The 15437-nt window shown below is 45.9% G+C and overlaps 1 protein-coding gene and 1 pseudogene across 4 annotated transcripts in view; one reads left to right on the forward strand and one right to left on the reverse strand.

Moving 5' to 3' along the window:
- Positions 1-915: 915 nt before the first annotated feature.
- On the reverse strand, positions 916-6974 carry LOC143269213 (nitric oxide synthase-interacting protein pseudogene; annotated as a pseudogene). The gene has a single exon (XR_013045627.1). The product of XR_013045627.1 is annotated as a nitric oxide synthase-interacting protein pseudogene (transcript).
- A 4495-nt stretch (positions 6975-11469) lies between these two features.
- LOC121826666 (uncharacterized) overlaps positions 11470-15437 on the forward strand; it is a 73853-nt gene continuing 69885 nt past the window's right edge. The window contains exons 1-2 of one of the 3 annotated variants that reach the window (XR_013045630.1): positions 11470-12065; positions 12528-12678. Coding sequence is in view for 2 of the 3 variants with exons in the window: in XM_076554260.1 (XP_076410375.1) it covers positions 12659-12678 (20 nt within the window). In the remaining variant the exon portion in view is untranslated. The remainder of the gene's footprint in view (positions 12066-12527; positions 12679-15437) is intronic. The other 2 variants (XM_076554260.1, XM_076554259.1) reach the window with 2 other exon arrangements.

Below are 15437 nucleotides of genomic sequence, written 5' to 3' on the forward strand. Positions count from 1 at the left end.
CTCGGGAGGCAGAGCCAGGCGGATCGCTGTGAGTTCGAGGCCAGCCTGGGCTACCAAGTGAGCTCCAGGAAAGGCGCAAAAGTACGCAGAGAAACCCTGTCTCGAAAAAAAAAAAAAAAAAAAAAAAAAAAAAAAAAAACAAAAAAAAAAAACAAACAAACAACCAAGCTATTTGGAGAAATCTCAGTCTCCTCTGCTTAATAGTCAGTAGTACAGGTCTGAATCCTCAGAAGTTTGGTCATGCTGAAGCATTCCAAAATTTTTAACTTTCTCTAGAGGCAGGTCATGCTACTGAATTATGACAAATTATAATGAGGAAAAATAAGTGTAGCCACACATTTAAAAATGCCTCAACCACAATCTTTCCACAGAAAGACTAAACTACATATGGTTTATCATAGAACAATCGCACCTCTAGCCCCTGAAATCACCTTATTTCATTCACTTGGGGTTATTAAACAAGCAAAAAAAACCCACTTAAAGAGTACTTTACAACAGCATTCAGCTTTCCTATGAAATACTCAGCATCTTAAATATTATGTACACTTTTTTCTTGCAGTAAGCTAGACACTGGCTTCTGAGTTTGTTGGGTGGGGAATGGGTAACACATTAAAACTGTTATATAAAATGTCTTTTGGCAGAATAATAGGTATCCAAGTTAAAAATAGGAGGGTCAGTTTGTTGCTTTATGTTCTTTTCAAAGTTTAAATCAATCTTTGTTCCCTCCTACATGAACCTCAGTCACTACTCCTGAGGGGAGATGGGGCGAGGTGCCAGCCCCTCCTCCTCAGGGTTCTCAGCAGCTGCTTGCTTTGTGCTGCATCAAGGCTGGAAGAGATGGGTGCCAATGAGTGTTAGTTATTTAGCTGCGTTGTGTTCTTACCCTACAAGGAAGTGTCACGAAACATGACAGAATCCGCTTATAAGAGTTTATTAGAGATAAAGGGATAGAGAGTGCGCAGGCCTGTGGGAGAGACACGTGCGTGGAGAAGAGGAAGAGAAGAGAGAACCGGGAACATGGCGCTCTGCTTTAAAACCGGCTGGGGGCGTGGCCAGATCACATCACTACTCCATGCGTGTGCGTAGATCACATGGTCACGTTGCGCGCTTATGTGGCCATGTAACGTCACGGATCCTGGTTACGAGAGACGCCCTGACCCGGAAATGCCTATCCTGACTGGAATTGGCTAGGCGGAAGTGTCCGCCTGGTATATGCGACCGTGGGGGCGTGTTGTGAACCCTTCAGTGAGGACTTGGCCAAAACTGCCCTTAGAGACAATCGAACAATGTATTTTCTGCCTTTTCCAGGAGGTAATATCTAAAAAGGAAAAACTGGAGTCCTCTTAGAGCTGGAAGCCATCTCTGTATCTGAGCCTTGAACTGATGGTTACTGAAGCAGAGAGACTGGGCTGGAGAGGCACTTGAGGTGCTATGAGCATCAGGATTGTGGTGTTTAAATTCCTTCTGCAGTTTACTGATGTGATTGCTTTTCATCTTGTTTCCAGATTGAGTTCTCACTTTTTTGATTTAAATGTCTTTAGACTGGGTCCTGCCCTTGTGTCTACAACATGATTCCAGTTTTGTTGTTGTTTTGTTGTTGTTGTTGTTTTTGCTTTGTTTTTCTGGATCTGCTGGCAACTTCTTCCATCTTTCCACAAGCAACACACAGACACTGCAGATGTCTTGTGCAACCCAAAATAGCTCTGAAAATCTTTTTTGTAATGTTTACTGTCCATGAACCAAGAGCTAGAGGACTTGGCTCTGCAGATACAGCAGTCCTCTGTTCTTCAGCACATCTTTGGCTGATGAAAACCAAACATATTTCCTTCTGGGCAGTAGCTTCCATGTGCATCAGCATCCACACAGGGCAGGCTGCACCAAGCCAACTTTAGCTGGAAAGCTTTTCTCTCCGGGTCCCACCAAGTCTCGCCAGTCCCGGAGCCCTCTTATAAAATAAACACACAGACACTTACATTATTTAAACTGCTTGGCCATTAGCTCAGGCCTATCATTATCTAGCTCTTACTTTAGCCCATTTCTATTAATCTATACTTTGCCATGTGGCTCGTGGCTTACTGTACCTTACATCTTGCTTGTCCTGGCGGTGGCTCCAGGCAGTCTCTCCCTCTGCCTTCCTGTTCCCTCAATTCTCCTCTCTGTAAGTCCCGCCTATACTTCCTGTCTGGCTACCAGCCAATCAGTGTTTATTTATACAGTGCCCACAGTGAATCCAGCAAGTTTGCTGATTTTATATGCTACCTCAGTTAAAAACAAATTCCAAATTCTAAAACCTACCCAAATAGTATAGGCTAGAGGGGTAATGAAACAAAATGTTGGGGCAGATTAATGATAAAAAAATGTAAATGTGTATATACTTGTCAAAAGTTCTTAAAGTGGTAGTGTGGAGCTATTTTAATGGTTGTAGCAAAAGAGATAGAATTGAACCATATGAAAAAAAAAGAGTTTGATGGGAAATTTGTCAACCTTAGATATACTTCATTGTTCTCATTCATTGTTTGCCCCTCATTATGCAATTTATTTTAAGAGAACGAAAACAACTCCCCATGTTTATAGAACTTTTATTATCTCCCTCTGTTTTGTAGTCAGAAGGTCCTATGGTATATACTTATGGTTACTTTACCATGATATAAACCATGTGGAAAATAGAAACAATGAAGATGATTGAGGAACAAAGATATGAAAATTTTTCATCAGCTCCTATTTAGACATCAAAAATAATACATATCATGAGGTGTGGTGGTGCCTGTCTTTAATCCTAGCACTAGGGAGGCAGAGGCAGGAGGCAGTGTTTGACACACACCCCAATTGTTAGTTTCTGCCACGCCTCAGCAGCCTGCATCTGCTGCTGCCACCACAGCAGTTACATCATCACTTGTCATTGGGTTCTGTCCACCCTCAGCTCTGCCACATGTGCAGCCTTAAAAATACTTGCCAGGTACAGCTCACTCCCTTTCCATCCCTCTGCCTTTTTCACATCTCTTTGCTTCTCCTCTCTCTTGCCTCTTGTTTTCTCTCTTGCATCTCTTCTTCCTCTTGTCATTCTGTCTCTCTAAGTCTCCACTCCAACACAGCCCTTCACACTTCCACTCACCATTCCCCAGTGAACCTCTTTGCACTAACTGTTGCTGGTGGTGTGTGTTGCTTAGTGGCATACCTTGGCAGGACCTGCTGAAAGGTACTCAGTATCACCTCGCTTTCTTTTTTATTTATCATTTCACCAATTACTTAATTTAATTTAGTTTATGTGCTTTGGGGTGTGGGATAGGGAGAGGTATGCATATGGAGTTAAGAGGACAACTCTTTGGAAGTCTTTTTGAGAGGATGCCAGGGTTAGAGAAGGGTCAGACAGGGGACAACAGGCCCTTGGATAAATTGTTCTTAAAAAACCCACCAGATGATCTGCTGCCCCATCACCCCAGACAATTAGGAGTTGCACACCAGGCATTTCCTGCCATGACCTAAAGGATATGCTATAACATAACTGGCATAATAAACAAAGCACCAGATATGTCCTCTGAGATGTTTTCTGCTGTTATAGATTGTATACCATAGCTGTCATAGCGAATGAGTTTCCTGCAGATAAAAATGGGATGCCTAGCTATCAGAGGAAATGGATCTGCTGGTCAAATGGATACAATAACATAGATTGCTAGAGGACAGGGCAATTCCCTTTCAGTTGCAACTCTAATCCGTTCAAACGAAGCATCTCTAACCTGACATAAGCACCAGTCTTGAGCTTGTAATAATATAGAGTTGGAATTCCCCTAGATCTCCTACCCAAACCATTAGAAAAACCCTGCTTGAGTGCTACTCAGGGTCTCTCCTGCTCTGCTGCATCAGATGGGTGGAGATGCCCAAGTTAACTGGCAGCAATAAATAGACTTTGCAGAATTTGGTCTCTTGGAGGTCTTTGGGGGACTCAGGGTACAACATGTTCCATCCTGCTACCTTGTGGGATTTTAGGGTTGAACATAAATTCTCTGGTCTGCTTGGAAAAGCCTCTTCCCAATGAGCATTGCTAGTCCTCAGTTTCTTGAAGAAGAACTTTTCTCCCCCAATTTTATTTAAATTCCAAGTAAAGTTTTTCTGTCTTACTGTTAAATTTCAGACTTGATAGAGGAGCTGACAAGATGATTTAGCTGGTAAATTAGGCACTCACCACCAAGCCTGATGATCTGGGACCCACATTTTGGGGGGCAGAGGACCAATCCCTTACATTAGTTTCTGACCTCAATACATGTACTGTGCATGCATGTCACACAAGTGCACAGGAATAATAGTAGCAATAATAAATCTAATTTAAAATTGATGGAGAATATTGTTATGCCTATCTCACAGAATTTTAAGTTTTACTGGAGCTGTATGTCAATAAAAATTATGTTGATTTCTATATTTTATAAACCCAAAATCTGTGTTAACTTTGTATTAAGATTTAAAAAAAACACATATGCTTCTAAATTTATTTAACTCAGTTGTGCTCCGCTATTAGCTGCCCATGTCTAAACATGAAAAAGAGCACCAGACATTAGTTACAGAGATTATAATGCAGTACTAACACTTGCCTCTGAAACAAACATGTTTTTGTGAGATGGCTTGCAGGGTGCATTCAGAAACTGAGGCCAAACAAAAATCCAGCATCTTTCCAAAGAATCCATTAAGGCCCAGGAGCTAACTAGAGCAAGTATGCAAAAATGCTTTGAACTCAAGGTGAGGTCAAGGTCACTGGGTCTTATGAAAGCAGCACAGGGTGATTGATGGCACAGAACTCAGAGCCTGGAGGCAAGGCAGGGTCTCCAGAGCCAGGGCTTTGCTAGCCTTGTTCTCAGACATTCACTCAACCTCCCAGCTTTCATTTCAGATGGTGAGATGAGAACTACTGGAGTTGGCCACCTTCCTTCTTTGTGATTGTGAAGAGCATTAAGAGTTCTAACAGCAAATGACCGCCATTGTTAATTCTTAATTACATGCTAATTGCAGGCTGAATGTCCCTTATATGAAATGCTTGGGATCAACAGTTTCAGATTTCATAGCATTTTGTATTTCAGATGTTTTTAGATGTGAAATGCCCAATCAACCAGTGCAAGGTAAGCATGGGGTGCACGGGGTGGTGGTGGTGGTGGTGGTGGTGGTAAATTTAGTTATATATAGAGAGAGTGAATTGAATTATGTCAGTACTCACTTTTGATGAGATTTATTTAACAGGTTTCAGAAACGCTTCAGGGTATGGAATCTTCTTTGCCAAGCACAGTAGCACACATAAAAGAAAGAAATACTCAAGTTTGAGATCAGCCTGGGTAGCTAGACTTAAAACAAAAAGAAAGAGGACGAGATAGACAGATGATAGATAAATATAGATAGATAGATAGATAGATAGATAGATAGATAGATAGATAGATGATAGATAAAATGAAAGATTAAAATCTTCTCATCTTGGCCACTTCTATTCCTGATAATTATTTACCAATGAGGTCCTTGCTGTTCTCTGGAGCTTATATTTCCAGATAATTCCAGTATTTGCCCTTTGGCAGTGAAAATCTTGGAGAGTCCTAAGACCTATCCAACAGATTCTTATGAAATCCTTAGGTTTTGTAAGATGCCCTTCCTGAGGAGAAGAACAACTCAAATGCCCAGAAGAAGCCAGGATCTTCTTATGACTACTTCCATTCCTGGTTCTTAACGACATTACTGTGTTGATGAACTTTATGTGTAACAACAGCTCTAGTTTTCCTGGAACTCGCTCTGTAGCCCAGGCTGGCCTTGAACTCACAGAGATCTGCCTGTCTGCCCAAGTGCTGAGATTAGAGGCATGCTCTCCCACCACCTGGCATTAAATTGTATTTCTTTTTTTTCCATTCACAGGCAGGTTTATTAGGTCTCAGCTCAAGCTTGCATCACTGGCCGGGACAGCTCTGCCTGTAGCTTCACTCCTGAGCCTGCGAAGCCTGTACCGCCGCGCTGCAGCATGAAGATATCACGTTCTGTCAGCAGATCCCCATTCACCGGGTCCACCATGTCCTTCCGGATCAGTTTCTCGACACACTCCAGGGTGACCACAGCCCCAGAGGGCCGCAGCACTGCACATGGTGTGGCATTGCTCAGGCTGTCTCGGGTCACAGCACACACGTAGCGCTCACTGCATGTGATGAGTACAACGTGGTCTCCAGAGTCGTCGAGCTGCATGAAGCGCACTGGCTTCAGGTCCGATATGCGTAGAGGCTTCCCAGACATCGGGCATGTCACAGTGCGATATGGTTTTTCCAGCTTGGTGGCCTTTGCCTCAGGCGTCAGTGAGGGAATCCAGAAGCTGGGCAGCGCTTTGTTCTTGTCCTTGCCTGGGGGACCCGCACTGGCCCCTGGCCGCTCACCATCTGTGTTGGGTAAGGTGGCAGCTTTGGGCATGAAGGGGTTGAGGGGATGGCTCACGATGGCAGCCTCCTTCTCCAGGAAGCCTCCAACTTGGTCCTGGGCTGCAGCTGGCTGAAGCTGTTTCTGCTCTTCCCTCCGGGCTGCTCGCTGCTTCTCATAGGCCTTCATCTGCCGGGCAATCTCTTTCTTCTGGTGTAGGATGTACTCCAGGATCGCCTCCCGTTCATACAGGTAGCCATCTGGGGTGACCACAGGATCATGGCAGGGCTGCAGTGAGAGACAGCAGCAGTCAAAGTCCTTCACAGCGTCCCGGCTCAGTCGGATGTTCCGGGTTCCATAGCCTGAGGCCCCTGCGTCCTTCTTCTTCTCATGGTAGGTGTAGACAGCCCCTGTGGTACAGTTCTTACTGTGCCGCGTCATCCTCACAAACGGTTATCCGACCCGTCGCTGCTTCTACTGTATTGTGATGACACATAAAGTTCCATTTAATAACACACTGGGAAACAAATGTAGATATTGTAAATTTTCTTTCAACTGGGATTTCTTACAAAGAGTAATTGTTTTCTTGACAACTCCTGATCAGATCCTGTTTCCACGAATCTTCAGACTGAACCTTGTGAGTCCTCACCGGAATGGATCTCAGCTGAACTGCTGCTAAAGGCCTAAAAGCTGAAAAGGCACTAGTTCCTGGTCCTCACACCTTATATACCTTTCTGTTTCCTGCCATCACTTCCTGGGATTAAAGGCGTGTGTCTTTCCCAAGCAAGACTTGAGATCTCAAGTGCTGGGATTAAAGGGGTGTGTCACCATGCCTGGCTGTTTCCAGTGTGGCCTTGAACTCACAGAGATCCAGATGGATCTCTGCCTCCCAAGTGATAGGATTAAAGGTGTGTGTACCTCCATTTTCTTGCCTCTATGTCTAATCTATTGGCTGTTCTATTCTCTGGCCCTCAGATAAGTTTATTAAGGTACAAATATATTAACCACAGAACTCCCTCTCCCAAGTGGAAGTAGTGTGGCTTATGGGTGGAGTCCCTGCCTAAAATCTCACAGTGAGTGGCTGGGTGCCAGTATGGTTCGCCAGTGAAGCCCTTGCATAGAATCTCCCAGAAGGGGGCAACAGGCCTGGTTTAATGCTATAGCACTTGGCTACCTTGCAGAAGGCCCTGGCTTCCATTCCCAGCACTGAAAATGATAAAGAAAATAACAACAGTGTAGGTGGCCCCAGGAATGCATCATGGGTTGACTGGACTCCAGCCAAAGTCTAATGTGGAAAACCAAGAGAACTGTGGATGTCTAGAGGCCCACACACTGCTGAAGGGCTACATTCCAGAATGCTGAAGTGCCACAAGGCTAGGAGCAAAGCAGGAGTCTGAAACTTCTAGCTAGAACTCTCAATGTGAGCCTGCATAGAGGGCACCATTAGCCAGGCAGGAAGTTGTCTGGGCTGCTTGCTGGCATCCATACCCACTGAGAGCCTTGGTTACTTGGGATGAGGGTCTTGACAGAAACTGAGAGTAGAGCACATATCGTAGGAAATTAGAACAAGCACTAAATGCAATGTATGCCACTCTTAGAAGATACAAGACTGGCATGGTGGCATACTCCTGTGTACACAGCACTAGAGTTTTGGGGATTTGTTTTTGTTTTCTTTTCAGCACTGGGAATGGAACCCAGGACCTCAGCACTGGGCAGACACCACAGAGTTACAGCCCCAAGCACTCAGGAGGCAGAGGCAGGCAGATCTCTGAGTTTGAGGCCAGCCTGAATTACAGATAGAGTTCCAGGACAGCCAGGCTGTTACACAGAGAAACACTGTCTCAGAAAAACAAAACAAAATCCCTCATGTTGTATACTGAGGACAGTAATAGATTTGACTATGGCTTTGGACCTGTACCCTTCCAACTCTGTACACTTAGGGACGACCATACTGAAGGTGTAATAGTGAGGTGCAGATTGCTTTGGAAACCTTGGCCTACTGTTTACTAGTTCATGCCCTATGGAGGTAGGTGTTATCGTAGAAGCCAGTAGGGCTGAATTGTCAGGAAAGCAGGTCTTCAGGAGAGAGAAGTGATAACCAAAGCCACTGAGACAGAAATCCCTAAATTATAGATCTGTTAGCCCCATATTTTTATTTACTTTTATTTATTTATTTACTAGTGTTTTACCTTATGTGTGTCTGTGCGCCATGTGCATGCTTGGTGCCTATGAAGTCCAGAGCAATGCCCCCGGAACTGGAGTTAGAGGCAGTTATGAGCCATCAGGAACTGAACCTGGGTCTTCTGCAAGAGCAGCCAGTGCTTTTAGCCACTAAGCCATCTCTTCAGTCCCCCCATTAACTCTATTATAATTGAGATTTAATTATTTTTGTCTTCTGCATTCGATGTAACCCTGATCTAACTAATGTTAGTGTGATGGTGTGTAGATACACATGCAGGCAACACTTTGTACACATAAATCTTTTTCCTTTTTATTTTTTTAAAGAAAAACACGATCCAACATGGTGACATGACTTTAGTCTTAGCACAGACCTTTTCCCAGACCTCAGGGAGTTCTATGGTTGCTTGGGTAGTTTCTGCAAGGAATAGGTTTAAGTTTTCCTCTTCCACCCTTATGGTGATATTTTATTTGTGCTGAAATGTGATTTTATTTGTATGTTAATAAATAAAGTTGCCTGGGGGTCAGAGCTAATAGCAAGCCATAGCAGAAGTCTGGCAGTGGTAGCACACGCCCTTAATCCCCGATCACATGACAGGCAGATCTCTGAGTGTTCAAGGACACCACCAGCATGGAGACACAGGCCTTTAATTTCAATACCAACCATAGAAGACCTGGAGGTGTGTACAGACAGGTAGTGACGAGAAGGTCATGTGGTTGGGTTTACAACCAATGAGAAGGCAGAATAGAAGTAGACAGACACACAGGAAGTAGGTCTCTTTCTCAGGGGAGGGACGGCAGTGGCACCAAGGGGTAAGAAGATGGTTTTAGTCTCAACTCTTAGCTACAGCTCTGATCTCTTGGGCTTTTAACTCTGCATTTGGCTCTGTGTTTCTTATTTAATAAGACCGTTACATCGACACACCCTGCTGTCCCTTTATTTCCTAGGGAGGGTCCCCCGCTCCAGTGGTGAATGAGAAGGGCATGGACCACAACATCGCCACACCGTGCTCCTTCTTGCTTTACCTGGGGTCACTGGCAGCCTGGCACCCACTGTTGCTGTTTGTAAGCTTTGAAGACTTACGCCAGTGTAGAAATTTGTTGTCCTTTTAAGTCCAAAGCAACAGGTATAGAAAACAAACACATCTTGAGAATGCCATAGGAAGTCAGTTGCCAGCACCTCCACAGCATGCAGGAGCACAGGCCCATTGAGATGGCTGGGTGTTGAAGGCAGTCCAGCAGATGTGCCATTAATTTCCCATGTCTGATGAATGTCCCTGTTAATCAAATCCTGCTTGTCCTGTATACACAGTTTCAAGACTCCTGCATCTCTCTCTGACCTCTAAGCAAGTACATCAAAGGTCAAGTGGCCTGACCTCTGAATGTTCGATAACAGGGTTCTGTACCGGCTGCTGGGAAGCCACCTGAAGGAAGGACCAACGCATTGCCAAGGACCAAAAGCAGGGCCTGGCTGGGGCTTGGGGGTTGGCATTCTGGCATCAGGGAAGGAGCTGCCAGGCCTCCCCCAGAGCAATCAAGACAACCTCTCACAGACATGCCCACAGTCCAGCCTGATCCAGACAACCCCTCACTTCCCAGGTGATCCTAGATTGTGTCAGGTGGGCAATGAAAACTGACCACCAAGGGGTCTCTGTCAGAAAGGATATGATTCAAGAGTTTGTGATGGGAGCATGGGGCAGTGTGTCTGAGGGCACAGCCATATGTCCAAGGAACTGCTTGCAGATCCAGGGACCATGTGGGGATTGGCCAGGAGCTACTGTTTGCTGTTGGTTTAGGGGCTCTGCAGAATTAGACCCCACTGGGTGCCTGACATCTGGGCACTTAGGAGCTGGAGATAGGAAGATCAGGAGTTCAAAGTCACCTTGGCCACACTGGGGAGATTGAAGCCAGTCTGGGCTACATGAGACCCTACTTCAGAAAAAAAAAAAAAAGCAACAAAACATTCTCCAGGTGGGGATGAGAGCAGCTCACGAGTCTGGCTAGGGTTTTCTCATGTGACTGAGTGAAGGCTGTGATTAAAGCTGGGCCAGTCAGGGTCCAGGACCTGCCTGGATTAAACAGAGTGCTCATCTAACAGTGATGATGACTGGTTAGGGATGTATGCAGACATTTTATTTGGATTTTTGTCATTGGTGGATGGAACTACAGCTGCTGGTTGAGCCCTTGATGCACACAGTAACCCTAGATAGGCCCTGACTAGCCCAGAGGTCAGCAGTATCAAAGCTGAGGAACTACTTTTATTTTATTTCATTTTGTCATCATAGGTAGTTGTGCCTGGCACCTTGGCACATGTGGCATCAGAGGACAGCTCTGTGGAGTTCTTCTCTCCTTCTAGCTTCCTGTGCATTCCCCAGATTAAGTCCATTATCAGGCTTACTAGGCAAGGAAGCACCTTTATGGGCTGAGCCAGCCAACCCATTCCAGTGTTTTTTCTTTTTTGTTTTTTTTTTTCGGGGGGGGGGAGTTGTTTGTTTATTTGTAAAATAATTTGTTTGTTTGTTTTTGGGTTTGTTGTTGTTGTTGTTGTTTGATACAGGGTCTCATGTAGCCCAGACTGGCCCAGAAGTTGCCTTGCATCTGAGGGCAGCTCTGAATTCCTGAGTGCTGGGTTGGGCCTTGAGCACAGGAACTTCTAACTTCATAGCTCCAGAAGTCAGTAGCTCCTCTGGTGCTGTGAAGTTTCTTAACTGTTTCCCTGCATAGCACGGTTGTTAAAGCAGGAAAATAGAGCCCCTCCCTACCTCTCTTATAGGTCACCACTTTGAACAGATTTATGTTTATCTCTAAGAATTACTTATTGTGGTTTGTGGGTTATGATCATCCCAAGACTTGCTCAGCAGGGCTCCATCTTCAGCACCACAAAGAAGAAACACTTAGCCTAATGCCACCCATGGTCACTTTAGTCTGTCTAGAATGCCTGTGCTTGGAGAATTGACATGGTTTGTTGTTGTTTGTTTTTGAGACAAGGTCTCACTGTGCGGTCACAGACTGGGTGGTGGTAACAGGTGTGGGTCCCAGGTGGGATGAAAGCAGCAGGTGTGAGTCTCAGATGAGGTGGCATCAGCAGGTGCAGGTCCCAGGCAGGATGGAGGTAGCAAGCACAGGTCCCAGGCAGAGTGACAGCAGCAGGTACAGGTCCTAGACAGTGCTTCTGTCATAAAGGGCATGAGGGCCTGGGTGCTGGTGTTGAGGGTGACATCTTCCTCTTGTGACAGTCTGAGTCATGAGTCAAGAGGCACCTGTTATGTTCTTGGTCACTTATGGTGGCACAAGCCTGAAGCCCCAAGCTGGGGCAGGAGGATTATTAAGTCTTAGGCCAACATGGATTACATCTCCAAAAACCAAGTGAAAGACTCTTTTTTAAATTAATAAAATGGTCTATTTTAGACAAAAGCATGTTAAGGGAGGTTCCCCAGCTAGACAGGACAATGTCAAAGAAAACCAACTCCAAGCCCTTTACCACCCTTCAGAGAAAGAGAACCCTTCACAAGAAGAAACAGGTAATTACAGAGGTATTGGGCGGTGGGTAGTTCTGACTCCCAGCACCTAAGGCTTCAGGTCAGAGGCAGCCAGTCCTTCTCTAAGACAGAGGCCAGGACTGTGCTCCCATGGGACCTGCTCAGGTGAGTGTTCATATACTGAGTGGGGTAGGGGACACCCATACAATTTCCAGGCAAGTATAGACCTGGCTCCACCCCCAACCTCTCTGACACTATTTCCATTTGAACCTATGAAGTACACAGAGGTTGGGGGTTCCGCCATACCCAGAAGAACCAGGTGAACATGGTGTACTGAGAGCTGAACAGCTGGACACTGCAAGATCTGCAGCAGACCATGGACATGATGGAGTCGCAGATGCTGCTGACCCTGCTGTCTGTGTGGGTAGCTGAGCTGGATCTCATGAGCACCAGTGTGTCTTCTGTCATCTCCCCACCCCACCTGAGTTGGTCTTGCACCCACAGATGGAAGAGAACATGATTCTGCTGGAGAAGGATGAGAAGGAATTGGCAGTCATGGCTGTGAGGAGAGGCTACAGGATGGGTGCCGGAGATGCAGCACCAGCTGCTGCTGCAGCAGAAAGACCAGGAGCAGAATGCCATCCTGGATGCCCAGGTGGGTCTGAGAATGCTCCTGAAGACAGGGATGCATGAGGGAGTAAGGGTCAGGGTGTCACCTCTTGCATTCTGCCCACTCTGCTTAGGCTCCTGATGTTAGCATAGACTGCGTATGGACACTTGTGGCTGCCACAAGACGTGCAGAATCCTTGGCACCTGCCAGCTGATGGCAGCAATGTCAGCTGCCATCCCACCCTGGTGTCTAGCACAGCAACAGTATCCCATCAAGGGCAGATCAGAGGGGTTCCTGTTTCCCGGATGAGATGGCTAAGTCAGCCTCCAACCTTGTGACTTTCCTATGGCCAGGAAACCTGAGGCTGGAGGCTTCCAACACCCTGTTGAATGCATTCTCAATCTGCTAGGGAATCCTGGAGCAATTTTATAAAGCTATGCACATGGCTTCCATGACTGTACCCTTAACACAAATGCCAGCGTAACCATCCCCATTTTCTGAGTGTCAGATTAAAGTCATGTGTCACTACCACTTGGCAATAGCCTCCCTCCAAAACATGCATGAACCTGTTTTCAGATTGTTAGCCCAGCCTACAGAGCAAATTTAGAGTGTTTGATGACTGGGTGTCTTTTAGGGATTTGAAGCCTATGGGTCGCAAACTGAGTATTCCCAATCTGTAAGTGCTTGTATGTATGAATATCTGACAATTTTCTCTCAAGTTTTATAAAAATCTAGTGAAATTATACATAAACTTGTTGGAATTGAGTGACTTCAGTGTAGAAGCTTAGTTCTGAAGTTTTCTTTGTATTTCATAATCATTTTCTGAGACTTTTGGTTTTTTTGAGAAAGGGCTTCTCTGTAGTCTTGGCTGTCATGGAACTCACTCTATACACTGGGCTGGCCTCAAACCCACAGAGATACCCCTGCCTCTGCTTCCTAAGTACTGGTATTAAAAGGGTGTGCCACAGCCTGACTGGGAAAGTAATCCTCTTGGTAGGGTTCTTGCCTAGTGTAAATGATGCCCTGGGTTTATTCCCAGCACTGCACAGAACCTCACGTGGTGGTGCATGTCTGTACTTCAGAACATGAGAAACGCAGGCAGGAGGATCAGAAGGTGCTGCTTTGTCCTTTGTACTGCTGTGACATTAGTTCACTTCCCCACATTCTTAACCTTAGGTAAACACTGACACTGTGTCCTACCTAGCTCATTAGGTCAGAACAGATGAGAACCAGCACCTTTTTTTTCTATGTAGCTTGAACTCAGGATCCTCCTGCCTCACCTTCCTGAGTGCCACAATTACAGGCTACCTATACAGTCACAATCATGTGAAGCATAGTGAAGGTTAACAAGTCATTTTCTAAACCCGGCATGATGCTTGTAACCCTGGCCCTCAGGAAGTGGGAAGTAGAGAATTCAAGGCTGACCTAAACTAGGGAGTAAAACCCCATGTCAACAAAATCCTTTTCTAAGTCATGGTTTCTCAACCTTGGCAGTACTGATTCAAAAGAGAAAACTGTCAGGGAAAGGGTGGGTGGTGTTCTGTATCCTATGCCATGTTATACTGTGGCATGCTTAGCAGCATCCCTGGCCTCACAGGTTGATAGAGGTACTTTCTTCCCAAGGCAAGCCAGCCAAAATGCCTCCAGATATTGTCTAATGTCCTCTCAGCTGCAGATCAGCCCTGATGGAGTCTGCCTTGGGGAAGCGGGAGTGGATTATCCCCTGGGAATAGATGAGCAGGCTTGGAGGGGCCTCTTCCTGAGAGAAGGGACCCAGTGGGTTATCCCTACAGCCCATTTCTCCACCCACATCTCTGAAGATGTTCCAGTCCTAAAAGGATTATCAGTGTAAGACCTGCTCCATGTCATGAAGAATAAATTGTGTTCTAGAGCCTGGGTGGGACATGGATCAAGGATGGCCTGCCATAACTGAGTCAGTGTCCTTGTCCTGTCCAACCCCAGAAGCACCACTACAGGGAGCTCCCAACTGAAGTACACCAGGCTCTGGGCCAAGTCCCTACTGGCTACATCCTTTACTTCACACACCGCTTCCCGAGGCTGCTGCTACACACTCACCATGCCCTGAGAACCTGTGCTTCTGAGAGCTTCTTCCTGCCATACTAGTCACCAACTTTGGATGCTGGGAGGTCCTGCCAGATGTCAAAGATCTGAGACAACCAGGTGCCCCAAAGGTGGACCAAGGAGTTAAGGCTATGGCTCAACCTTGTCTAGGGAGCATCAAAATATTGGACAGCAGTTTAGCAGCCTGAGGCTGTTGGAACAGAGGAATGCTCTGGGTTCCAGGTACTCACAAAAACACAGGATAAGAAAAGATATGCATATATATTGAATAAATATAAAGCCAAGGAAAGAACAGTCAAATCCAATAGAAATATATCTATACAAGTTACACATTAGACTGAGGGCAGGGGAAGAGGTTATAAACTCAGATCCAAACATATACAGAAATAACTCACACAGCAACCCCTTCCCCACCCAGCCCCAAGGCCACAAGCACTGAACAGCAGTCCCGGAAGCCCAGCAACGCAGTCCCAGGCAGAGTTTGCAGAGTGAAGGGCACCAGCCCAAAGGACAGAGGCCTAGGTGTTGTCCTCCAGTCTGCTGCTGGGAGACTTTGAGCTCAGCATCCTGTCTACCATGGTGTGGGCATAGCATAGCTGTCTGCCCAGTTCCTCGCAGCAGCCATATTCCTCCAGAAGGCTCAGGCTGTATGTGTGGAAGTCCCGGTTCTTGTTGATGCAGGTCACAGCTGCCATCACGGTGCACAGAATAAGTTTGGTGTG

This window comes from Peromyscus maniculatus, chromosome 18 (genome assembly GCF_049852395.1).
Source record: "Peromyscus maniculatus bairdii isolate BWxNUB_F1_BW_parent chromosome 18, HU_Pman_BW_mat_3.1, whole genome shotgun sequence".
Lineage (NCBI taxonomy): Eukaryota > Metazoa > Chordata > Mammalia > Rodentia > Cricetidae > Peromyscus > Peromyscus maniculatus.